The sequence below is a fragment of the Apteryx rowi genome, unplaced genomic scaffold (genome assembly GCF_003343035.1).
Source record: "Apteryx rowi isolate R43461 unplaced genomic scaffold, aptRow1 scaffold_9, whole genome shotgun sequence".
NCBI lineage: Eukaryota > Metazoa > Chordata > Aves > Apterygiformes > Apterygidae > Apteryx > Apteryx rowi.
This window is the reverse complement of record NW_020451204.1, coordinates 844,811-871,068: the sequence shown is the minus strand read 5'-3', so window position 1 is coordinate 871,068 and position 26,258 is coordinate 844,811. Positions and strand designations below refer to the sequence as shown.

General features: G+C 48.6%; 1 protein-coding gene across 1 annotated transcript in view; it reads left to right on the top strand.

Annotated features, from left to right (window-relative positions):
• The window catches only part of LOC112978053 (collagen alpha-1(VII) chain-like), a 120,971-nt gene extending 95,423 nt beyond the window's left edge, over positions 1-25,548 (top strand). Inside the window, exons 66-76 of the mRNA XM_026091113.1 lie at positions 2,833-2,913; positions 4,148-4,201; positions 4,432-4,485; positions 5,444-5,506; positions 6,335-6,397; positions 9,495-9,611; positions 13,963-14,040; positions 16,055-16,108; positions 17,726-17,774; positions 24,017-24,187; positions 25,502-25,548. Of these exons, the coding sequence (XP_025946898.1) occupies positions 2,833-2,913; positions 4,148-4,201; positions 4,432-4,485; positions 5,444-5,506; positions 6,335-6,397; positions 9,495-9,611; positions 13,963-14,040; positions 16,055-16,108; positions 17,726-17,774; positions 24,017-24,187; positions 25,502-25,548 (831 nt within the window). The remainder of the gene's footprint in view (positions 1-2,832; positions 2,914-4,147; positions 4,202-4,431; positions 4,486-5,443; positions 5,507-6,334; positions 6,398-9,494; positions 9,612-13,962; positions 14,041-16,054; positions 16,109-17,725; positions 17,775-24,016; positions 24,188-25,501) is intronic.
• The last annotated feature ends 710 nt before the right edge of the window (positions 25,549-26,258 follow it).

Below are 26,258 nucleotides of genomic sequence, written 5' to 3'. Positions count from 1 at the left end.
TGCCAAAGAACAAAAGCTCGCTACAGCTGTGAGGAGCATCAGCAGCTCCCACACCAAGACAGGATGGGGTCTTCGGGAGAAAGCCCAGGACTGTAGCAAAGAACCTTGGGCAGGATGGTCTAGACATAACAGACAGCTGGGAGGGGAAAAAAATGACAGATGAAGCCTGTAGGTTGAGATTCCCAGCTACTTCAGATGTATCATACCATCAAATATTGATCACTGACACCCAGGACGTGGGTAACCCTTTAGCGAAGGTTGCAACCAACCCCATGGTTTGGAAATGCATTATCTGTTTGATTTATGTCTTCCCTGCTGCTTCAAACAGATTGATCCTTTGGGGGCGGACTAGTAGCGCATCACATTCCCATTGGTAGGTTTCACGCTTTCCTGATGTGACTGAGCTAATTCTCCGACTTGCTCGTTTTAGTGGAAATGATGTGCCTGTTAGCGCGGGCTCCTCCCGGACTCCAGCCCCAAGCTTTGCAGGAATTTGTGCCTGGAAGCAGAGATCCTCGGCTGTTCAAAGAAGCCTTTGCGTCACAGCCAGCACTCAGGACTTATGACTAAGCCTCTGCATTACCATGCCTTTGTGGTACCTAGTGTCTTTGCAGACAGATGAAGTCTGTTCCAGCAACGCTTTAATAATAGAATCCAATAGCAAAAGCCATTTCCAGTACTCCACCAGTAATTGCCTTTAAGCAGCTGTTTTRCTAGCTTTTATTGCCCTGTCTTTCTTTGCCTGGAGAAACATGGTGTGTAAATCTCAGGGAATAAATTTCCATTCGGCTTCTTTCCCCTATCCTGTGCCCAAACATTTTCCTCTTCCTCATTCATTTCTTGCTGTTTGATGTTTTTTTTCTTTTTCTTTCTCCTATTTCCGCTTGACCCTTTTCAACCACCATTTTCTTTTCCTGGGTGCAGATGGCCTTGAAAAGCATCACCTTTTTGGCGCTCCCAGCCGGGGTGCTTGGTGATAAGGGGGCTGCCAATTCAGTCAGCTGAAGCGGGGAAAGACCCCCTGTCATGCACAAGCCTTGCTATAAAACTTCTAGACCATAAGGCAAATCTCTTCGGACTGTGACAGATGAGAGTCCACTGATGGTGAAATGAGACCCAGGTCAAAAGCTTGCTCGTATATCCTGGAGCAAGTGGGCTTTGCTGAGACCCAGCACCCTGCCTGTCAGCTTGCCAGGGCATATTGTGAGCTTAACATTTTCTACAGCCAAGGGTGGGCAAGAAGCAGATAAGTCTTGACCTCTCTCTTACACCACTGTGACTGCTGAGGAGCATCTGTTGGGAAATGGCTTTGATGGAGCTGACCCTGCCGTGGGGCCACCTTCCCATATGGTCTACGATCCCTGTTTGCAAGTGGGAGGCAGAAAGCAGAGCGGTGTCTGTAACTGGCTGCCTTCCTGAGGGCTCTCGGTGTGCTCAGCAGCTTCTAGTGGAGCTCTGAGCACACCCAGGGGATGGGGACCCYGCCAGGATGTCAGTGGGGGGGACACCTAATTTGGTATCACAGCAGCATTGGCATCAGAGGGCAGTGCTGAGTCCTGCTGCAACCCACTCTGAACACCTGAATTCAGGTGCTGAGGGAATATTCAAGCCAATTGAGAAGCCTCTAGCTAGCGTCAGGGTCCTTCAGGACCAGAGAGTGCTCAGGAACAGGCTTTCTCGTACATCCCCTTGGATACAGGTGTGTAAATCCGTGGCCAGGTGGGTCTGTACCCAGCTTGAAGCTATCTCAAAAATATCAAGCACTGTAAGGTATCCTGGGCTTGTGAGATTTAATCATCCACTCAAAAGGTTTATTACCCTCCAAACAAGCAAACTGTCCTAGCAAACAGGGAATTCTAGTTAGATGGTTTGTTTTTACAGTCCATTTACTTCCTCAGCCGGAACTTCATATTGATCATGTCACTAAGTAGTTGCTAGTAAATAAAGAGTATGCACTAGACGTTTGTGCCTTGTCGTACAGGCAGTGCTTGAGGGAACATGGATTTTAACTGATCCAGACATGACTGGCAGAGCCATGTAGGAGAACCCAGCCTTCTTTATAGCAGCTCTCAAATACTGCTCTTACTCTGAAATGTAAAATGTGGCAGAAGCTTGGGAAGGGTTTGAAGAAGCAATAGGTTCCCCAGAGGAGGAGCTGAATTTTTACACCAAAATGAAGAGGTGAAGGGCCTGTCCTAGCAGACTGACCTGCCAGCTGGGACGACGCGGTCCCACTTGTGTCTCTCCAGGGTGTTTGCTTGTCACTGTGATCATGTCTGAAGTACTCATTCCTCACTGAGAACTGGGGAGAGGTGATGGGCCTGCTTGACATACAGATCTAGCAGCTGATTTATTTATTTTTTTTAATAAACGTGTTTCCTTTCAGCAATCTACTGCAAATTAATTCAAAATAGAGAAGGCCACTTGTTCATCTCCAATCTGCTTAACCAGCCAATGCACTCTCCTCTGAGCGAACTGAGCTCTGTGCAATCAGTGTCTCTGAGGTAGGGATAAATCCAACTTCAGCTGACATCCAGGTTCTGAATATTGCAGTGAAAATTGGCCAGAAGAGATCAGCAGACCATTGCAAAGCCAGCAGCCTTGAAAAAAATGGACATTCCTAGTAACTTTTTGCCCAGCCATGATTGCTGCGTCCCCTTTGCTCTCATGTAGAGGCAGCTCTTAGTGCTAGCATTAGTGTAACTTCTGATCTCTGACTACAGAAATGAGCTACCCAGGCTGTTACTACTCAGTTTCCATCCCAATTACTGTCCTCAGTCATCTTTCTGCATCAGCTAACATGGAAATTAATTTTGCTCCTCTTTGTGGCAGGGCACTGCAGGCCTAGATGGGAAGAACGGAAACAAAGGAGCCAAAGGCGACAGAGGTCTTCAGGGACAAAAGGGGCAACCAGTGAGTAGTCAAAAAGGAAGAGGTGTGTTTGGAGGACAGAAAGAGGTTCTGTGCYTTTCTTCATAGTTCATTTCTCCTCCCACCCCCTATGTTCCTCATTACTGAAGTCAGGTTCATGCTCAGGGTGAGACTTTCCAAAAGAGAGATGAAATTGTGCTTAAATCTCCTGGAAAAGTTTCTAACGCACATCCTGGACCAGTTCTAGGCAGTGATAGTCTCTGGACATCTCTGCGTGCCAGCAGAGAATATCTGTCCATGTCTCTTTAGTGACAGAGTGTAAGTTTTCCCATGCCTGGTTCAGCCCTCCAGCGTGAGTTTTCCTTTGCTACTTACCAGTTTTCAAGTTCCTTCAGGTACCAGGTCCATCTCTTCTCAACACTGACCTGACTGATGCAGAGAGCAGGGAACAAAGCAGTCATTTGCTAAATCCCTGATGGAACCAGCTTTCCTGGGAAGAGCTTGGTTGCTGCATCAACTGGGTCCCTCCCTGCCTCAGAAAAAGTCTCTGCCAGGGGTGGAACTTCGGCCCCTCGTTGCTGAAAACACATCTCCAAAACGGCTCTTGGTGGGAGCATGTCTTCATTTGAGCTTCTAGAAACAAGTTGAAATCTGTTGGTGGTTTTTTTCTGTTTGCTTTCCCGCTAAAGAAAAACTAGTAGAAGATTTGGGGAGGGAGCAGGTGAGGAAGTTCTCACTTAAATTAATGGACATCCCCCAGATCATTCAGGTAGTGATTGAAGGAGCCAGGACCCATATCAGACTTTCTATGACAGATTCCAGTTTCAAATCAGACTAACACAGGAGCTGAGAGAGACTATTTAATGCCTCCAGAGTGCAGGTCCTCATGGTCATTTCCACTCCACTAATTCCTGAACCAGAGTAATGTTCACTCCAAGTCTTCAGGGCTGGAGTGACCAAGATCAGTGACATGATCTTCAGGGCTCGTTTTTCAAACATTGCCCAGCAGAAGTTGCAAGCCCTGTGGTGACTCATCACAACATTTTCTTGCACTTTGATAGCAGTCTTATAGCAATCACCCGCCTTCTGTGAGTGTCATTCAGTGTCCCACACCAGAGTTGGCTGCATTTCTGGAGGCAAGGTGACCATCATCTGTAATTCTGGTATGAACCTCTGGTGGTTGTACGTACAATATAGATGCGAGGTGATGCTATTACCAGGGCTGTATTCTTAACCTGACTGTGCATGATACATTTGTCTGTCCTTTTTTATGTAGGGAGGGAAAGGTGACCCTGGGATAACTGGTGACATCGGACGGAAAGGATCTAAGGTAGGGGATGGATGAGATCCTGTGAAATGGAAGCTAGGACACAGTGGTAAGAGAGCTCAAACTCCAGGCTGGAATGAGTGGGCCAGATGGGAAAAGACACTGTGGGCCGGGGAAGAGCTTGCCTAGCAAGGTCCCGTTTTGTTGGGGCTTACCCTGTGTGCATAGCAGCATTCCTCCTTCCTGCCCTAGCCTTGATTTAACATCACCACCCACTTGTGATTTATCACCAGGGCTTACGAGGGCTCCCAGGACGCGTCGGCACTCCAGGAGCTGCAGGAACCAAGGTGAGCGCAGCCCAGCTTTCCTTCCCACTTTGGATGCCCTGTCTGCTGTGGGAGGTGGCATTTCCCTCTTGTCCCCAGCGTAACATCAAGCGTGAAGAAGCCACCCTAACGCTGGCAGGAGAAGTCACTCTCCATGACCCATTCAGCTGGTGTCTCCACTGAGCAGGGATGCAGGCTGCCCCGTCCAGAGGAGTACGGAGAGACATCACCGTGCTGAGCAGGGAGCCGGTGACATGGAGGTTTTGAGGCTTGAAGGGAGTCTTATGCTCGTCTAGGGTAACAAAAAGCAGACCCTTCCTCATGAGCCCCTGCACTGGGCGCACAGGACCTCCTGCTCTGTGGCCTAGCAACTGCCTGGACTCGATTTCCAGTTGCTGCTGGGCAAGACGCTTCAGTGCTCAGCACCACTGGTCCTTCCTCTATAAACAGGGATAATGGCCCTTAATGGTCTTTTTATGAAGGGTTTTGAAATGCCTGATAGGAACTAAGGGAGCCCTTTGATAGCTGAACCAGTGGGATATGTTGTTGTTTTTATTATTGTTGTTATTAATCTTTTCCTTCATCAGCCCTGGCCTACTGGGTAAATTAAGTATTGCTCAGTGAATTTCCCACCTACCCTCGGGTAGATGGGCTTGAAGTCTGGGCAGTCTAAAATTTATGGGACTATGCTGATCTGAAACAGGACTTTGCCTATATTTAGGCTTTCTGTTTTGAGGAGTGTCATCATGTTTCCCACACAGTTCCACTTATTCTCCTTACCATTTTGGAGCCAATTTTCCCCATATTTTAGGGGTTGTGCCTGCTCGGGTCCGGTAGTTTGGCTACATCCCTGTTCTGTTTCAAAAGGTCATAGTGCAGTGGTGTTTTCACATGGCACAGATCACGCTGAGAAAGAAATAAAGACCCGTCCCCAGCACCTGCCCTGCTTATAGCCTSTTCACTACTTTTCCATCCACAGGGAGAAACTGGCAGTCCCGGAAGACCGGGAAYCCCAGGGTCAGATGGACCATACGGACCAAAGGTGAATATCTAAATTGTGCATCTACCTGCAAGTAGAGATTGCATAAAAGCTTTGCAGATGCTGGGAATCCACCTCTCCAATGTGCTTATTTCTTTCAAAGAGTTTATCTAAGCACAGACACAGAACAGGTTACTCTGAATCTGTTCCCACAACCCAGCAAAGATCTGTGTGAGGATGCTGCTGTCAGACAGGCTGCTATTGATGTTGGTATTAATAGTGGTGTTGATTTAATATTGAYATGAATGTTAGTACTAATTTATATTGCCTACATTCGTGTGTTTGTTCATCTGAAATGCCAATGAAATCAGAGCAACCTGCCCGTAAAACTGCCTAGCTGCGCCAGTTTTGGCATGTGCCCATGACTGCTTCCACCCTTTCAGCACGTGTCTGCTTTACCAAAGCCATGTGGGGATGTCCCAGCTGGGCGCTGCTGAGCCCTGAGGAGCCCCAAGGTCTGACCCTTGCCCTGGGCATGCTCCTCCTGTGGGGACCACAGCCTGGACCAGAGGAAGGAAAGGAGGCCAAGGTAGACCTCTGCAGGTGGTGACCTCCCCACTCACCTCTGCGTGATTCTGCAGAGTTCATCCACCAAAGTCCTCATGATCCTCATGCGCTACTGCATATATGTAAAATAACAGGGCTTTTTAATGAGATTTCCCTCCAGACTGCCATGATTTCTTCAAGCCTCCTTGAGTACCAGCAGTGCACAGTCTGAGCAACCCTGATGTGTCTCTGTCACTTAATCTGAAGATGAGACAGATATTGTTCAGCAAACTGCAACCGGGCCAAGTCTGCATCGGTCATGATTTTTCTCTTGACTTTTTCCAGGGCAGACAGGGAGTATCAGGTGACGATGGTGCCTTGGGAATTCCTGGGGAGAAAGGAGAAAAGGTTAGTACTCTCCAGACTGCACTGAGCTGCCATTTACAAAAGAATAAATCTCACATCTATCAGGCCAAGTTAACAAAATTATACACTTTCTACATCATAGGTACCCTTTCCAGTGGTCAAATGTCAACTGTCTGGAGCATTAAGCCTGGGACTGCAGTTGGAAAGGGCATAAGAGGCAGGTCTTAAATTCGCCCTCTGCTGATGCGCTAAACCCCAGGAGGGTGCCTGCATACAGGGGCCTGTACTGATTTAAAGCCATCCAAACCCTTGAAGTGGGATTAGTTGGCAGAGTGTATTGAACACCATCGTGTCCAGGGTAAAGGGTGTCTGGGATACTGTGGGGAAAAGAAACGGGATTATACTGCTGCCTCCTGCAATGCTATGACAAGTGTTTCGGCTCTACAGTCCACCTCACATCAGCTTCAARGGATGGTTCAGAAACACCTTCACTAACTCTGCCAAGAGCCAGGCTCAGGAGCAGTCCCAGTTGGTGGCAATATGGTTCATTTTTAATTTTGACTTGTTCCCTCTTTTACACCTCCACTGAACAGGAAAGGAATTTAGAGCGATGAGCAACTACACAGGGGAAAAGCAAAGGGCTTTCCTTCAAACCTGAACACATCAGCTGTGGGAGTGGGAAGGGTTTCCAGGCTAACCTGCTCCAGTTCTCTGGATATCACAGATATCCCTGCTACCAGCTCCCTGCAGAGTCCCCTGCTCGATCACTCCCCACCCATCTTCCCTCTCTGCATTCTTTAAATGTTTTCCATTTTCTTCCCTAAATGTAAAGGTCTAAAATTTGTTCCATTTTACGGGGCAAGAAATAGGCTTTCGGTTAAAACAGAAGCTGTTTGGGGTGGAAAAAAAAAAACACATGAAAGTCCCCGCAACCTCCACTGAGCCTTTTGGCACTTTCCAGCCCCTCAGGCCATTCTTGCATTCAGCTTCACAAGCTGGTCTACAGCTGTTTTGGGATCTTAAAGAATGTGCTGCTTTTATTGATAGCAACTGTTCTGAGCTCCTGATGCTCATCTGTGTCAAAAACTGGGTGTCCTTCCCTTGTCAAGCAACACCCCTGGCTTGGTAACTCTCTGGGGTTAGAGGCTGGGAGATTATTTCTGGGGAAAATATCACTGCCTTTTTCTCCTGTTCTTCTTCTCTCCCACAAACAGTTGTTTTTGTTCACTGCTGAAGGCTGGATGTTGGACTGACTGAACCTTTGGTTTGATCCCCTACAGCCATTTTAAATTTCTTTCCTGTGGTGGCATAGGATTGATGGGGTAGAAATCAATCTACAGCAAAAAATTTCTTCTCACTATTTCTAACTTGAGAAGAGCAACCTGGTCTAACATTGCCTCTGGTCCTGCTCGGAGCTGGGTGTTGGACCAGAGATYTCCTGAGATCCCTTCCGACCTAAATTATCCCGTAATTCTACAATTCTAATTTGGAAATCCAGGCTCAGCTGGAAATCCAGCTGACGGCCACTGCCTTCATAGTTGCTCAGTGGGATGAGAATGACTTAAAAGTGTGTGCATGCAGCACGCCTGCCTCTTTCACCCAGAACGGATGAAACAGAGGAGAAGTTTCCATTTGGCGATACATGTGAAGGGCAGGAGGAAAACAGAGAGCAAATAGTGTACTTTTCGAAGGAGATGTGTGGGAAGGGACATGGGACAACTTTACATAATTCTGCATGTTTGCAGATGGCTTCATTTCTTTTCTCCCCCCATCCCATTTTTGCCTCACAGTTAAGACACAGTCTGAAGCTACAGTAAGGGGTTGTTCAAGGGTGAGGCCACGGAGATGAGGCCCGTGGCTGGCACGCATGCAAGCATGGCAGTGAATTGACCAGTGAAAGAGGATGACGGTGTCTGTTTTCCCTCTGTCATGGCTCCCTGATGAGGAGATCACAGAGCAACACGTTCACAAGTGATCCAAACAAATGCACTTCAACACCCCACGTGAATGATCTATAGGGCTCACTGCCACTGGAAGTGGCTGAAATTTAAATTCCAGCAATAACCATAAAGCACTCAGGTTGGAATGAACAGCAAGAATAGTTAGAGTTTTAGCTCAGAAAAATTTGAGAAGAGCAGAAAACATCATTAGTTTGTGTTTAATCATTGATTATTATGATTTAGCAGGAGGCACTCCTTGGCAGAGGATTCCCAGTCTTCTGACTGTGGGGTTTTTGCACTTGTCCCATAAGCATCACTGGTGCTGGACCAGATTGGTTCTGGAGGGATCCCAGGGAAGGAGGGAAAATAGGGTCTTGCTTCCCCATGGTGAATCTCTCCCCTCTGCAGGCCTCATGTTTAAATGTCCACATTTGAGGAAAAGTTCAAGCAGAAGTGCCATTTGGGCTAAAGGCAGACAAGAAATGTTGGGCAGGGGAATGTTTCACACTGATAATGAGAGAGGGGCCTCTGTGCATAACACCCAGCTGGCAGGCACCTTGCGGGCTCATTTCTCAGGAGAACATTGCTCTGGAGTGCTGGAGAGAGCGAGACAATCCCTCCTGAAGAGCACGTTAATGCAAGTCTTTTGGATTTAGGTGGACAGGCTCTTCTTTTAGTCTACTTCAGAAATCCACCTTCAGCTGAGTCTGTGAGTTCTTTCCCTCTGCTCTGTTTATTTGTAGTCTTTCCTGGTCACAGCAGCTCTAGGAGAAAGCTCAGCCATGCAGATGAGTGGGAAATTTATGGGCCAGCTCTTGGCAACTGCCTCTCCCCTCCTCAGCAGTCATTGGCTTTTCCAGGGCTACAGACTAAAGGACTCTGTTTACCTACACATGGAGAGTTGGGTATTAGATGTGAAGTTACTGGGCATCACCCTGGAGAGGGGGACATCCATGTCACCAAGCAGTGGGGTGCTTTCTGCAGGACTAAAGGTGGAGAGCAAAGCCAAGGTGATCTGTACCATCCTATTGATGCTAGTGCTCCATCAAATACCACAAGAGCGGGCAAAGGAGAGTGTGCACAATTTCCCCTTACTGCCAAAACCCATGAAAGTATCTATGTCATGTTTGACTAGCCCATGTCTAAAACCACTTGTGCTTGAAAAACGCTCTGAACTGCTCTCTCTTGGTGATTCTCAGGGGGCCAAAGGAGTTCCTGGCTTGGGAGGCTTCAAGGGACAGATGGGATTGCCTGGGAAGATCGGAGTCGCTGGACCAGATGGACCTCAAGGGCCACAGGGCCAACCAGGGCCACAGGTGAATACCTCAAGCTCTGCAGCAGGCACTAAATCCTGGTGTGATCTGGTGTGCAGAGGTAGGGTGTGAATGCTAAGCTCCCATGTGCAGCCAGGGCCCCTTCAGCTGCTTAATAACCCTGGGAGGAAGGAAGGGAGGTTCTGCAGCTAGAGCAAGTTTGGTCTATAATAAGCTGGCTTCCAGGAGATCTAGGTTTTTCCTTACCATTTTAGTCACGTCATGTCTCAGTCAGCCAGGTCTGGACCTCACACATGGGCAAATATATGGCCTCTCCACTCTCAGGAAACCCATACACCAGGGTTGGTGGGGCAGCCTGAGCAGGATTCACCCACAGCTGTGCTCTGTGCAGAGTCCAAGAGCAGGAGGAAGTACAGTGTTGCCCTAGACATGGTGGATTTCCCTTCGCAGGGGAGCCCTGCCAGAAGTTCCTTCCTCAGCCACCCCCAAGTGGTTGCTCCTCTCATCCTCACATGACCCAACACCCCAGATGTGTCCTCTGCATGCATCACCGTGTTCGCATACATTCCTCCCTCTTACTACTGGCACTGAGGTCTCTCGCATTGAGAGAAGGTAGTTGCAAAGACTGCCATCTTTCTGTGTGATCTTGGTCAACTTCATCCCTTGGTGTATTTATCACTGGAGATTTTTTTTCCTTTTCTCTCTTCTTTCCCTATCTGTAATGTAAGATCTGACTTTTCAATGAAGACAGGAAAGCTGATCATTTCAAATTAGCAGGGCATCAAGTGCACCCCTCCTATGGCTAATTATCTGGGGAGCAGGATGCCAAGGATTCTGAAGGAGCTCATTGCTTTCAAACCCCATTTGTGGGCCGTATTTAATAAGTGTCTTTGCATGCAAGACGTGCTGGGCACCTTTTGAAATGTAACAAAAAGACTTGTAAATGAGACATGCTAATACTGTTTATGAGAAGGAACATGCTGCCCGCAGATCCTATGGTAATAAAGAGTGTCTTGCTGCTGCCAACACAATGCAGTGGGGGGATACTAGATATTAACGCTAATCACCAGTCCTTAGATGGCATCCATTAAGTAACGAAGAACTTTTCAAATAAAAGAGGACTGGAAATAAAAATATCCTTCTCAACTGTGCTAGTGGGACTGGCTGAGTTTCAGGCTTGAACAGGAGAATAAATAGATTAACATGAAAGAACCGAGAACAAAAGAAAAGCTGAAGTTGGGGAACTACCTGAAAGACCAACTGCTTTCCATAAGCCACTTCAGAGACAGTTTTAACTCCTGTCAGCATGCAAGTCTGGCATGTACTTGATGTGCTGTGTTTTACCCTAGAGATGATGTATCCTTATATAAGTGTATGAATTTAATCCTTATATGTCTCTGTGTGTATTATATATGTATTTATATATACATATATGTATATATATAGGTACAGGCTATAGGAGCATGTACACACATGTTTAAATCTTAGGGAAGAAATAATTAGGAAAGGGAAATGCAGGTGGTGCAGCAAGGTCCATGTTGCACTGATGGGTCAAGTTGAATGTCTGTTGTGTCCTCAGAGACATGATATTATTTTAAAGACTTGACTTCGAGCAATCTGCTCCATGATGCAAAAGCACAGAGGAGGCTATAGGTGTTCAAGATTGCTCAGTAGCCTGCAGTGCTTTTGAAGTGTCCTTGCAGGAATTCACAAAGCATCCATGGCTAATGTTAGCAGATGGGGGGCAGGAGGGGGAGGGAATCCTTCTGACCTGTCTTGACATGTCTGTGACGTAGAATTTTCCTCCCCAAGCCACCATTGCCCCCAAGTTGATAGCTGAGGGAGAAAAATAGGCTCTTTTAGGAGACAATTCATCTGACCTATTTCTTGTGTCTACTCTGGAACGAGATGAATTGCACCCTTAACTTTCATCTCCTGCTTTCGATTCAAAGAAACCCAGACGGCTAGCTCAGGTGGCAGTGTCCACACCACAGAGAGCAAAGATGGGATTCATCTGACGTGAGCACTGTGTCTATATCTGCCTCTGAGCCACTCAGCTCAGGCTCCCTCTTTAGTCCATAGGAAGTGCCACTGGATCGCTTACTCAGGTGCCTAAAATTACACACAGGGCTGACAAATATTACACAGGATCTATGGAAGACCCATGCCCTTCTGGACCAGCAACATGAGGCTAAGTGGGACACCTTAGGGCATTACAAGCAGCGCTAGACACCAGCGTTCAGAGACCAGAAGGGCCCCTCTAGGGTAAATGATGTTTAGGGCATGATTCATCTTATCCTTTAGTAGATGCCTAAATGTTGTCAGAGAAACTGCACCCTGAAAGCCTATGGACCTCAATCTCTCCACACAGCTGAGGACAATTAGCTCTGACAGAGATATGTCCATACAGTTTTAAAGCTGGGTGAGATGAATCCCATCCATGCTAACTGGAAACAGTTTTGCATCTGGGTGCATGAGGAGCATGGCTCGAAGGTGCTCGTGACCTTCCATTGCTTTTAATGCATCTAAGCCTTTTCTACTTGCCCTGCACAGGAACCATTGCAGTTGCACATTAATAAGAGCTGCAAGAGCGAGCCATGACCTGTACGTCTTTCTATGCACAGCCCCTGTTGCACACATCCTGGCTCTCCTGCTTGCCTCCAGTCCTTTGAGACCTCCCCAGTTGGATCCTGCCGCATACAACCAGGTTTTGGCGCACACACATGTAGGCAGCAGCTGCTCCACAGCTTCTCCCCCGCGGCCAGGCACCACACACCATGTGTCAGCCTGGTCTGCGAGCCAGTCCACGTCTGGCCTGTAGTGTCATAGACATAAGCGGGGCTGCAGAAATGCCTGGCTCAAGGGATCCCTGTCAGCTCTGTGCTCTGTTCCCTGCTATGATGTGCTTGATATAGCAGGTGATTTTGCTTCTCATGCATTAGAAAAGCAGGTCTGAACCTTTCTGCCATACATCTGCAAGACAGCAAAAGGATTGAGGGCTTTTGTTCAAGTACTGAAGAGAGAATATTGGTGACGATGATTGTGGCTGTACTCCCCAGCCCACGTACACACACATTATGGGCAGTCCAGAGGATGGGTGAACCATGGTGGATGAACTCACTGTGGGTCCGTTGCAGTGCACCCATTTTTTCAGACCTTGTTATGGCTGTCAGTAAGAACTTTCATCTACAGAAAAGAGGCCTGACATCCAGAACCTCTACGAAACGTAAACATTTTGTGAGGGATTCAGCCSCCTAAATGTAGCCTTTTGCCAGCTGTAGAAGGGCACAGGTCTCCTGCAGGTCATATCTGCCAGCCCTGTGCAATGCCTTGCAKACCCTAGCATGTCTCAAATAGCACTAGGGATATATGTTTAGGTAACTGCATTAAGCCCTAGATGTCTGGGGTGGGGAGGGGGTGTTTGAATCCAGTTTTTGGACTTTATTGCTTTTCTTGTCTAGATCTACATTGCTTATGAAGAGAGCACAGGCACCAGGTCACATGCAGACTTGCACAAGTAGATACTCCATTTTAGGTACCTAAACCTGTGAGCTGAATCCCATCCAGTGTTTCRCCACTGGCAGGATGATAATAGGAAATAGTGCCACAGACCCTTCTTCTAAAAGGGGCGTAGGTATAAACCCCCCCTGCCAGAGCATGAAAAAATGGGCTAGGTCCAGCTTCAAACCATAGCAGCAACATTCTTCTTCTTTTCCTAACTCCCCAGGCTGTACCTTGCAAAGAAAATTATATCAAAAGAGCCACAGAGGGGAGTAAGGAAGCAAAAGTACAAGATCCCCTCATATATGTTTAAACAGGCTGGAAGTTTTAGATTAGCAGTTACAAGCATTGCATGCGCAGAGAGCCATGTATGAGATAATGAATGGCTTTTGCTTGGACACTGATTAAAGAGAGACTGTGAGATGCTGTCTTCTACACCCACACTGCCAATCGTCTTTTCCCTAAATTAAAAGAGAAAGTCCCTGGGTCTGAACTGCAGCAGTGAGGCTACTCTCATTTCTTATGGGGGAGGGTGTTATCTTGGTCTGCAAGCTCTTCTCCTCCTGCTGAGACTCGATTTCTTAAATTAGTGCCAGAACAGAGGGAGAGCTGGAGAGAGAAAACCAGCTTCTGCCCACACGGCATTGATCCTTTCTGYGGGTTGGACAGTAGGAAACTCCTTGAGGTTACCCAGGGGAGAAGTAGCAAAGGCAGCGTCTCTGATCTGTAGCATCTGATCTGTTAGGCTAGCATCTGAGGTCTGGAGGGCTCCAAGTTTCTTCTCCTACTCATGCCCAGGCTGGGCTTTTGGGGGAAAATGCCAACTTGTGGTGTAAGGCATCTCTGGAGGGTGCCCGGCCACTGCTGACTGAACTCTGCTTTATCTCTCTAGGGTCCACAAGGTAAAAGAGGGAGACCCCAGCTCTGCCTCAGGGGCCCCCYGGGCATGGACGGGCGAAAAGGAGAAAAGGTCAGTGTGGAGATTGGCTCACTTTGGTGTAAATGTAGCAGGAGAAGTAAGGCTGGACTGGGTTAGGGCTCAGGACAGCCTCACGGAGGTTCACACGCATACACATGTGCTTCTGCCAGCTCTCCAGCCTGGGCAGTGTCACGTCCCAGTTCAATGCAAGGCTGCCATTCCTCTCGTCCCGTGATCTCCCTGTTCCAATGCACCGCGTTGGTCCGATCCAAGCATCCCTGAGCAGACACAGCTGGCCTGCAGGGTCACACCTCAGGGGATTGCCTTGAGTATTGAATCAGCCCGTGAACACTGAAACAGGAGCTCTCTGGTGCTCAGCCTTCAGTCCGCTCTTCTGCCAGCTCAAGAGATTGAGCTTTCTGCAAATAGACTCACTGGGCAGCCTGCTGGTGACTTTGGTACGCTCTGAATGCACTTTTGGGACCAGTGATTGCTAATTCATATACATTTTCCCTGCAGTGGTGCAGAGCTCTGCATTAGGCCTGGATGAATCCTGACTGTTCTACGTTGGATTTCTTGGCTCTCCAAATTTTGCAGCAACAAAAGCACAGAGAGCATTTTACCCCAAGTGCCAGGCATCTGTGCTGTCTACCCCTCTGTCAGAAGATCCCTTCAACTGGGGCAGCTGCTGTGTCCCCACTGGCCTGCCAGTTGTTTTATATGACTTCCTTAGGAGAACATCTTATGTTGGACCAGCACAAGGTGTTTTCTCTCTCTCTGAAATGAGGTATAGGCAGATCAAAGAGCAGTGCTGCCCACTGAGGTTGGTCTCATCATCTCCAAGGATTGCAGAGAACTTAACTAGCTGGAAAGACAAAACTCCTTTCGGCCTCATGTGCTGAGCATAAAACTCACACGTGCTTCCCTGCAGATAGGCCTTGATCTCACATGTTCATCCAGGCTAGCATCACACCTTCTTTGCTGCCTTGGGGCAGCTGGTTGACAGATCTCTGATCAGAGACTGCAAGTCCTCACCAACTGTGGTGGCCATGTGACCGGGAGTCAAACAGTAATCCTGGCTTCAGTACAAAGAGGGGGTGCCCAGCCTTTTAATGCACACCACAGAATACAAAGAAGAGCTTAATCTTGATATCCAAGCAGCAAACTGGGCTTTGGTGGTTCCCCTGCAGCCAGAATAACTCATGTTCTGGGTAAATCCCTACATGCTGCAGGTCTCACTAAAACTGACTCACATGATTTTTGCATCAGGTGGTGGCATTGCATTAGCTCCGTGTGTCGTTGGAGGGTAATATGATTTCTCCCAGCGCTCTAGCCCCAGTAACTGGGCACAGATTGAGAAAAATGGCCATCGCAGCTTCAATTTAGATTGTTCTTCCTGTGCYCCTTTTCCTTTTATTTTTTAAAGTATTCTTAATCAGCAAATTCAGTTTTCACCAAGTTGGAGTGGAAAATTTTTGAAGATATTTTCTTCTATGATGCAGAAAGGCCTGTTYGCAAAACTCAGCATCTCCCTGTGTTGCGTGGTCCCAGAGCTGTGATTGCAGAAGACTCCTGGTTGCAGTCTTCTGCATGGTCTGGTTGGAGTTTCCAGAGCTTCTATCTGGAGGCCAGATCCTTTCCTCCAGTCCTCTCCCTGGATCTTTGTGGTCACTTACATATTGCAAAGAAACCTGACTCTAACTGCAGCTGGTAACATCCTGATAGTTTGGGTAGGGCAGAGCCTTGCTGCTTTCTGCATATCTAATTTAGAGCAGTCACACAGCTCTTCAAACTGAGCAGGAAAGCATAAACCAGCCCACAAAATCTGAGAGTCTGTACCTAGCCCTTTGAAACACACTTTTGTTCTTATCTCCCTGCACTTGGATAAGTCCATTCCTTCCTGTTCAGTGAGCTATTTACAGATATGCCTTAAATTTATGGGAAAACATATAAGCATTTTCCCCATCTCCCTTTCTAGAGCATCTTTTTCTAAGGTGCACTTATTCTTGGAGAATTTAATGGTCAATCTACTGAACTTTTGTAATGACTTAAGTGTTTTTAACAGGGTGAAAATGGTCCAGCTGGCCAGAAAGGAGAAAAGGGAGATCCTGGTCTTTCTGTAAGTACTTTAGCCCAAGATCACATCCTATTACACAGGCTTGAATAGAGAAAATAGGGCAAACTGCCCCTAAGAGGTGTAGGGGAGGAGGGAAATGCTGAGAAACAAATCAATGTGGTTAATATCCAGGAAATGAGAGTGTTGGCCATTACCCRGAGATGTCAGACATACACAAGCTGGGGAGGGAGCAGTACGAAGCAACATGAGGCCAGACCCAAAGACCCAGAGCTCAGGGCACATTTCTCCTCTCCCATCCTCCCCATCAATCTTCTAACTCACCAGTGGCTGAGTGAGTGAGTGGCTGGTGGCCAATGCCAAAGGGTTGAGCAACRGCAAAGAAAGAGCAGAGGAGAGAAATCTGCCCCATTTACAAAGCCAGCAAGAGTGATTAGGGACCTGRCATTACTGAAAAAGCTTTCACCTTGCCTGCGYTGGGTTTATAAAACTTGAAGAAGAAGGAGTGGTTKATCCACGTTGGTCAGGGCAAAGACCTGGATGCAGCTCCCATAGTATTAGGGTCTCTATCACRTTGCCTGARCAAATGTGTTTAGTGCCCTTTGATTGATAGGACACAGCACTTTCATCCTCCCTGTGCCTAGAGGCCAGGCAGGATGAGCATTGGCATTGGCATTGCAAGCARTGCTGGGCAGCTTACATGTAGCTGCCCCTATGTGTGGGCAGCTTAAGTGAGCCCAGCTATGGGTTAGTAAGTGYCTCCAGTTGAGCAAGTTGTCTTGGCTCCCTTTACAACCAGAGCTTTAGTCAAAGCTGAGTAAAAGTTGGCATCTCTGTTAGGATGAGGTGAATTGCTTCCTAAACAACACYGATTATAAAGGGAGCTCAGGGTATGTAGACACACTCATCTAGACAGATGAATCCAACCCCAAATAACAAGATCAACAGCTGTCGTCCCAGAATAGCTCTTCCCATGCAGAATTTTTCATCCCTGCAAGGGGTACGACTACATGAGATGCGGTAAGACGCCAGTCATTGCACATGGAAGAAGCTCATCTGACCCTTGGTTGGCACAAGGGTGAAGGATAGATGTCTCGCTGTGGGGGTAACAGTGTTAGCTGGTAAAGAGACAAAGGAGAACAAAATGAGATGCAGCTAGCATCTAGCGCTACAGCTCATCTCCATGCCATATGATTTGAGCAACCCCTTTGCACAGATGTAGGTGGGTTGATGAAGCTTCTCAGAGGTGATGGACACTTGAGAGACCATGGCTCAAAGAACAGTGCCAAGAGGATGGGACACTCACTGGAGAGCCAACCTGGCCTTGAGGTGTGCCATGATCCTCACGTTGGACTGGAGATCCTGGCCCCCAGGGGCAAGAAGGAAACAGTCACTAGCATATAGGTGTTGCAAGACAGCCACAAGCCAAGGAATTTTCAAAGGGAATTGTTTCCGCCGGGTCACTGATGAGCCCCAAATCTTGAACCTGTTACACCAGGTGTATGTCTCTGATCTTGGCCAAATCAAAGCTGGGTTTTTTTCACTTTCTGACACATCTCAGATGGAGTAAACAGAGTTTGGAAGTGGCACAGAACGGAGGGAGATGGGGGTGCCCGGGCAGAAAATCACTGCTAACCCGCTGCTTTCCCCCTCACGGCACAGGAGGAAGRAGTGAAGGAGGTGGTCAGAAGCGAAATGAGTGGCAGATGTGGTAAGTCGGCTGGCGAGCTCCCTGGCTGCTGCACGGGGCACCACTCTGACACCTGCCAGGGACTAAATTGGAGCAATTTGAGTGCCAGCACAACCTCGCTTGCCAGAGCAAATATCACCCCATTAGCAGCAAATGGAGACACGTCGCCTCTCCACACTCCGAGATGAGTGCGGGCTTCTGGGCCGCGAGGTCTCTGTTGTAGTCCTGACCTCATGTTCAAACTCTAATTTTTTTCTTTAAACCCTCTATCTTCCCGTTTCTGTGTGGGTGGTTTTGTCAGCAAAGCTTTCCTCTCTTGCCATCTCGATTTCTCTGTGATTGGCAAATGGTGCTGGGCCACAAGGGAAAGCTTGGAGCTACATTTTTCCTATTAAAGACTCCAAGCAACCTTTTAATTCCTGTCACTTTTCTGGCACTTCTTGACCCAAAGACCTCTCCTCTCTGGCAGTGAATAATTGCCGATCAGGGTCATAACAACAACAACAAATGGAGGGGAAAACACATTTGGGGATGTTTTTACCCCAGAATCCCAACATCACAAGAATGTCTAGGTTTTGTGGTCTTGCTTTCTTTGCCCTGAGGTGTTTCAGCTTGCTGAGGGCAGGCAGAGAGCTGCCCCACTCCTGCCTCGCACTCTGGGGCCTGCTGATTAGGGAACGATCTATGGCCAAATAGRGTTCAGATCCACGATCTTCCACTTTCCAAGATGCTTCAGCCATTAATCTGGAGCCACAGTCGATTCTGCTTAGAAATACTAGAATACATTTGAATGCTTTTAAGGGAAAAAATGGAAAATGCTGCCTATGAAAACAATGATTTGGTTGAAAATCCAGTTTTCATAGGGAAAAAGAAGTAGCAAACAAACTTTGACTGCCCTCAACTGTATCCRTTGCCTCCCCAAAAGGCTGGCTGTGTTGTGGTTTTGCCTTGTAGCTGCCCAGATCCTGGCGCTGTCATGGCACTGTCGTGTCTTATGTTTGCAGATTGTGCGGGTGAGTTTGGAAGGACGCTCATGGGAAGGCTGCTAATTTCTATGAAGCCTCAGAAATATGTGCAATTTTGTGTGGCTGAGTAGAGGATGTTCTCCTTACCCCAAACAGTCTGAAGTCCTGAGTGAAAAGGTGCTGTTGAAAATAAGTGCTTTTTCTGTGATCCAGCATGGGCTATCACCCTGGATCACCGACTGCTTTTGGACCCTGGCTCTAGGGAGGCTCTTTCTTGAGGGCAATCTGAGAAAATTGGCTTGAGAGGAAGGCCAAGAGGTCTCCTGCTTTCACCATCTACTAAAAGACAGGGTGAACGCTTTTTCTCACAAACACCTGTGACATCTGTCCATTAAAAACTGCAGCCACAGGAACACCATTCCCTGCCCATGAAATGGATCCTGTTGCTCCACCAGCCCAAACCATAGACACCTATAAGCTCCACTATCCAACACTGCCAGTGAAATGCCTACGGTGTAGGTGTCTATATATCACTGTGCATTTAAGCTCCCATTATGGAGATCTAATCCATAGCATCCATGGCATCCAGACGGTGAGTCTGCCGACACCAAGTGTCCCTCTCCACAGCTTGTTTTTGAGCCTATATCCCRCCACCCCTCTGCCTTCTCTCCTCTAGACCAAGCAAGCATGACTCTGGGGCCTTTCCARATCACCTGGGTTTTTTTCTTGTCATTCTCTAACCCTCATTATCAGCTTCTCCAAGTGGCCCTCTTCCCCGCTACATGCCRTGCCAAGGTGGTACGCCTGCTCCAGCTTAAGCACCAGCAGCACGGAGTCACGCAGCCTATCTACCTGACTTGTGACACGTGCATCATCGTAGGATGTCACTGGGCTTTGTGACACAAGGACCTTACTGACTCACGCGGCACACAGACCCCCCTCTGTGCAGCCACTGCCTTGTTACTCATTTCCCCCATTGAAACTGTATTTAATATCAATGTTATAAACAGGAATAGTCTRAGGAGGAACTTCAGAGCAGCAATTTGCATCTAAAATACAATGAACTCATGTTCTTCTTATTTTTAGCCTTCCTAACAGAACATTGTTTYACAATATACGAAAGCAGAGCATTTCACAAAGTATGGACTTTCTAAACAGAGAGACAGGTCAAGAAGCAAGGAGCTGAGATATTTGGTGGCATCTTTGCCCTGGATGTAAGGAGACAGTAGAACTGGCCCTTTCCAGGCTCTGTTTTGCTCACGCTTTGTGGTTAAAAAGACAGTCTTGTCAGGGCACAGGTCATCTGTCACCAGGTGTCTTTCCAGGGCCCCAAGCGCCRGTATCCCACCCTTGCCCAAGCCTCCGCTTGCTTCTGTAGCATAAATAAGTCAGAGCAAATGAGTCCTGCATGGTGAATGCTCTTGGACACACCAGCCTTTGCGCTCCTATGAAGAACGGGCCTTGCTGAAGCATTTTGCATTCATTACTCAAGGAGCCTGCCTGTTATCAGACGGGCCAGTCCTCCAGCCCGGAGCRCATGGTCCTCTCTCCAGCACTCATGCCGCAAGTGCAGTTCAGATAAAATTAGCATAGCCCAGCTCTGCTGGGCTACTCTTCCCTTAGCTCATAGGTTCCCAGCTTTTCTGTAAACAACTCTTAACTGAGAAGACTGGCAGTGCTTAGCACTTCAGGGGGTCCACACCATGAAGATGCTACTGGTCCAGCAGAGTTTAATTTTTATTACGGCTCCATCCCAAATATCACTTGGAAGATGTCATGCTTTCCCAAGGAGGCCCACCACATTGGTTGGGAATCACTTCCTCAAAATCRGCTTTTATTCTGAACAAGTTTAGCACGCTCTCCCCCGCTTCCTTGAGAAGACAGCAGACAGTATGATCTGTCTCTGATTGCTTGCCCATCTCTAGACTATATGTGATTTGGAAATAGGTTTCCTACCTTGACTGCATACCCCACTGGTCTGTACGTTTTGGTCAACAAAACATCATCTTGTGACTTTCCTCCCATACTATGTTGTGCAGTGGCACTAATTTTGTTTTGCTACAATTATTTTTCAAAGCATGGTGGCCTCRCCATCAAACTTGACTCTGAGGCCAGACTTCATCATCACCGATACAATGATTAAATCCACAGGCCTAGGTGCAGCTAAAATCAACAGGAAACTCCAAGGGTATTTTCAGTCTCGGGAACGCACGAGGAAGGATGGTGAAAGCTGGAAAGAACTGCTTAAAAATGCTCAGAACATGACCACATCAGCAACATCGGAGGAATCCTTCATGGAACCAACTTCATTTATTACAGGTAAATGCCGCTGCACAGCTGCATGCTTTCTGCCTTTACTACTGTRGCAGCTGGTGTCCCACCTCTCCCAGAGCCTGCCAGGAACCGTGTGTTAAATCCCTTTCCCTGGAATTGGGTAGAAATGAGGCAGCAATGGGATTTCCGAGGAGGACTCCCACACTGCGATCCCCCATGCCAGAAAGGGCTGGTCAGCAGATCAGAGACGAGGTGAGCCGACGGCCCTAGAAGGGGCGATGGATGAGGGAGAAGACAGATTTGTGTGGCCCCAAGCTGGGGAGGGCTGAGCGCGAGGCAGGCACCAGCCATGGGAGGCCCATGCTCAGCATTGAGACCGGACACATATTGAAAGGCTGGAAGGAGCCAGCAGTTTTTAGGTTGATTTTGTCCTCCTCTTCGCACCATGGCCTTTGCTTTCACAGTAACTTCTAGTGAGGCTTCCTACCAGCCAGAAATTACATCTCTGAGACCAAACGCTTGAGCTATTATAGGCTATTTCTGTCCAGGGCCTCATGAACCCTTTAATGGGTAAAGCTCATGATTACAGCTAATAGGAAAACAACCAGCTCTATTTCTCTCCCTTTGTGTTGCCTGAGAGAGGAGGGAGGAGAGCAAACTAGAGAGAAAGACCAAGGTCCTACACTGCAAATGCACGTATACAGGCCTGCCTCTGTAGGAACATCACACAGCAGCTACATCTACACAAGGCAACTGGTCAGGGCCAGCGTGTGGTTCAAGCACTGCCTGTGATCGGCCACGTTTTTAACTATTATCAAATTTCCCGGTACGATTTTGTGCTAYGTGGTAATTCCCCAGGAGGCTCCAGGACCACCCTGCTATTTCCAGCAGCCTTTGGCATTACTGGCTTGAGGGGCTTCTGGGTAGCTCTGCCCTCAATTTTAGCAGCTCCCTGGAGATCACTTGCACTCAGCCGGACCCATATAAGCTGCCCTCTTTCTGGTCCATCACATCTTCTAGGCCAGATCACAGCCACCCACAGTCTGCTGCTTCTCTCTGAAGCAGGACCCTCCGACCTCCTCCTCAGGGCTCAGCTCTAGCTCTCTGCTTGTCTTGACTTACGGTAAATAGTGAAATTGTGGTGCAAAAGGGCTGGCAGGGAGGCATAGGAAACCATGGGCTTGCTTTTGGAGGGCTTTCTGCACTCGGTGCTCAAACTCCAAACACACTGCAAGACAGGGCAGGACTCAAAGGCAAAAAGAGGAGAGTTCAGACTGATTTGTCGCTATTCAGCAGCTGAGCCTAAGTAAGGATTTCTTTGGGGCTTCTGCAGTGACCACGATCCCTTCCAACTACCCTGGAACAGCAAGCTGGGAGAGGTGCAGTGGCAATCAAGATGTTTACGCTCAAATTTCATCACCAGGAGGAAAAGGGTTGGGTAGAATGGATGGGGTTGCCTTTGGCATGGGCTGGAGGATGGTGTCGGTGCTTCAGCTCAGAGAAATAGGTACTTCCAGGGCAAGAGTCATCTCAGTGCAAGGGGGCCATCTCAGATACGATGGGCTGTGCTCCTTCAGCAGTCCTGCGAGTGGTAGGGTCCGCCTCAGAGGCAAGGCTCTCTGAAGGCTAGCCATGCAGGCAAGGGGCAGTGGCCGACCGGCCAGTCAGCACCCAGGCCAGCCAATGAGCACACTTCTGCAACTTCTGAAGGCCAAACCCAAACCCCAAATCCAGCTGAGCCTGGAATCTGACTCCAAACATCATCGCCTTCCTCCTCCCCATCCCCAAGGAGCTGCCTGCTCTCACCTTATGTCTTTGTCGTACTTCGAAGACATCATCCGTCTGGGTTTAAATTCACTTTATATTAAGGCAGCGTTGGGGATCTGGGTGGTTTCAGATCGATGGAGTGTACCACATGTTATTGAATCACAGCAGCAGCCGTCGCCAGCCGACAAGCCCATTAAAGCTGGCTTGGAGGCAGGAGGGCTCATAAATCGCTCCGCTAAGCGATGAGTGTGGATAGACGCTCTAAATGTTAACAGGATTCTGCAATCGGAGGGTTATTACTACCAGATTACAATCGCTTCTGGCTTTTCAAACCTCGCAAATTTACAAAACTCCCGCCTGACATTTATCTCCAGCAAACAACCACAAATACCTCCCTTTTCTTTGACTAACATCCAGCCTTCTTTGACTGAGTTGTTTAACACCATTAAGAATTTTATTGCCGCTGATTTCCCCCCCATACCAATTGCTCTGTGACATTTATTAAGAACTTGTTAGGTCACGGAAAGCTATGTAAGGCTCCAACAATCAATATTTAAACGGTGGCTAATTTATTTGCATGCCCTCATTACTTATGATTTTCATTTGCTTCCTCAGCAGCTTCCAGTGATAAGCAGATAATGGATCCCTCTCAGCACAAGCGCCACGAAGCCCACAGTCAATTACCAGGTGAAATGTGCTGAATTAAATGACATTTAGGGAAGTCACTTCCCGGGTAGGAAGTGCTTTTTTGCATTGAGATTGAGGGGACGCAGCACTGAAAGAGTTACACGTGCCAACAAGTAGAGTCTCAAATCTCAGCTTTGTACTCAGCTTAACGTAGCTGTGTTTTTTTGGGAGGGACTCAGCTGGGACTGAGCTGGCGGAGAATGTTCTGATCCCGTGTTGGTCAGCGGCAAAACACACAGCAAGAGTCTCCCCTGGCCAACACTCCTGCATACTGCAAAGACCCTACGGGAGCCAGAGGGTTAAACAGCCCCTCCGAGGCTCTGAGACCACAGTGATGGGCACCCYGGGGGCACTTGGTGGTGTGGAGCAACAAGCAGCCTCGTGCTTGTCCCATCTTTGGCTCCTACCGGGCTGGATGCTGCCACCTTCAAGTCCCATTGGATCAGGGTGCAGTGCTGAACGTGGGTAGCTGGGAGGTCCGGTGGCCTGACCCACAGAGCCCACTGGCCAGGGGACCAGGAGGGAGCTGGGGTGGCAGAGCGAGTGTTGGAGGGATCTGTGTCCTTGCAGCCCCCTGCCTCCAGCCGATGGACGAGGGCTCCTGCCGGCGGTACACGCTGCTCTGGTATTACCACCCGGAGGCAGATGCCTGCCGGCCATTCGTGTTTGGAGGGTGCCGAGGGAACAGCAACCGGTTCGAAACCAAATGGAAGTGCGAGCGGCAGTGTAAAATGGCAGCAGGTAAGRGAGCCCTCTCCTTGGCGCGGGACCAACCCTCCTCTTCCTCCGGCCTTTCCATATTCCTCCATACGGAGGTAGCCGCACTCCTCGGCTTACAGAGCAGCCTGGGGAGTGGGGGGGGTATCACACACATGGGACTGGGTATCCCCTGACCACCACAGTGAGGAATACAAGAAGTGGAAGCAAAAAAAACCCATCCATGATTTGACCACCTCCATTTCCTTACGGTGTCTCACCAGGACAAGGCAGGGAGGGCTCAGGGAGACTCCGATCCCTAGCAGGAGAAGGACAGCCCTGCTTAGACTTGGGGGACAGGACAATAAAAGGCTGCAACTGATTTGGAGGAGTAGGGGGATAGAGATGGAGAGGCCAGATGCAAAAGGAAGAGGGAGGAGAAGCTGTTCCCCAGCCCTTGGAGAAAAGGGGGATCTCCAAGAAAGTCATGCGTCTTTGACTGGAAGCAGCAAGGACCATGAGAAGGCCTGAGGAAAGGCATGAGAAGAGTCTGCCTTGCTCAGGATGAACAGCCAGTGATGGAAGTGCAATAAACGCTGGCACCATGCTGGGGAAAGGAACAGGACTTTGGGCTGATTTGCCCAAAGACCTCTCCAGGATGGACTGCATGACTGTTACGACTTTTAACATACGCTGCTTCYCCAGGCAATCCTCTAACCTCCTGTGGATTCACCCATCCCTTCCTCCAAGGGAGATCAKGCCCTGCTCACTGCAGGGGTRGCTGTAGTTTGYAAGGTCTCGTTCTCCTGCTCCCAGYGCACTTCACACCCTGGTCCCCCTCAGCCCCCTCTGGTAGCTCCTGAACATCTCCTCCCTTGGCCCACGATACAGGTGACTCTGTGGGAGCAACCAAGGAGGAGGATCCAGGTGGGACTGGAGCTGCAGGTGCTGGGCCCTGCTGGTTTGCATGCCTTGGTCTCTGTCACCTCATGCCACATGCACCCAGGTGGTGGATCCCAACCCAGGCCACCAGCTGCAGCTGGCAGGGTGGCAGGGCTGATGCACTGTGCTAGGAATGGGTGAGCACTTGACAGGGCTTGGGAGAAGAGGGAGGTGAAAATGCGATGCTTGGTGCTGGGCACGCGGCACCCTAGAAGTCTTGTCCTGTCCAAGGTGAGGCCAGTAGATGAGGAAGTTTTCAGTAAGGGTCCAGGACTGCAGAGAAATTGTGGCTAGCCCTGGGGCTCCCACCATGACCTTACACAGAAACACTTTGGAGGGCTGAGGTTTGCAGGGATTCGGGGTGGTGCCCTCTGAACCCTGGACTGCTTTGTCCAAGTGTCTCTCTGGTCTCTGCAGCCACCAGGGACTCGGGGCAGAGGCTGAAGCTGGCAGAGCGGCACTGATCCAGACCAGCTAGCGAACAGTCCACAGCACTCCCTGCATCCAGAGTCATGCCTCATCCAAGGGGTCACTGGACAAAACTCACTCCCGGAAGCACATCCATCCTCCCGTTCTCTTTGTCAGTCTGCACAGCTCATCCTGCTCTCCAGAGGAAGCTTGGCCGCTCGCAACAGGGGAAAACAGCTCCTGACAGTAATGCAAACATCACTGCTGCTGAGCAGTGTGTTAGCTGCCACTGATGCAAGCTTTCCTAAAGGATGTTCCTCTGTCGGTCTTTTCTCTGCATGGAGAAAACCCTCTGGGCCGCAAGAGAAATGCATTAGTTCTCCAGAATAAATTTTAAAAATTCTAATTGGGTTCATTTGCTCTATCTTTGAAGGCATTTAAGAAAGAGAAGGAAATTAAAGATGGGAATATGGATCTAAGTATGGGTTCCTTTCAGAATTTTCAGGTGGCTCATATTTGGTTGGTTGGTGTTTAGACTCACCCCTAAATATATAAAATCAATACCATTGCACAGGATGCTATGGTCTGCTCGAACCATTCTGATAAACCGAGGACTTTGGACAACCCAGGTTCTTATTCTGCGAGGATGAAGGCTGTGCAATATTCCCTTGCTCTTAGCCCAGTTTAGGGGACAAAATGCCGTCCTGGAGAGCAGAAGTGCTCTTTGGGGAGCAACAGGTGTTTTGGTCCTTGACTGGCCAGGAAT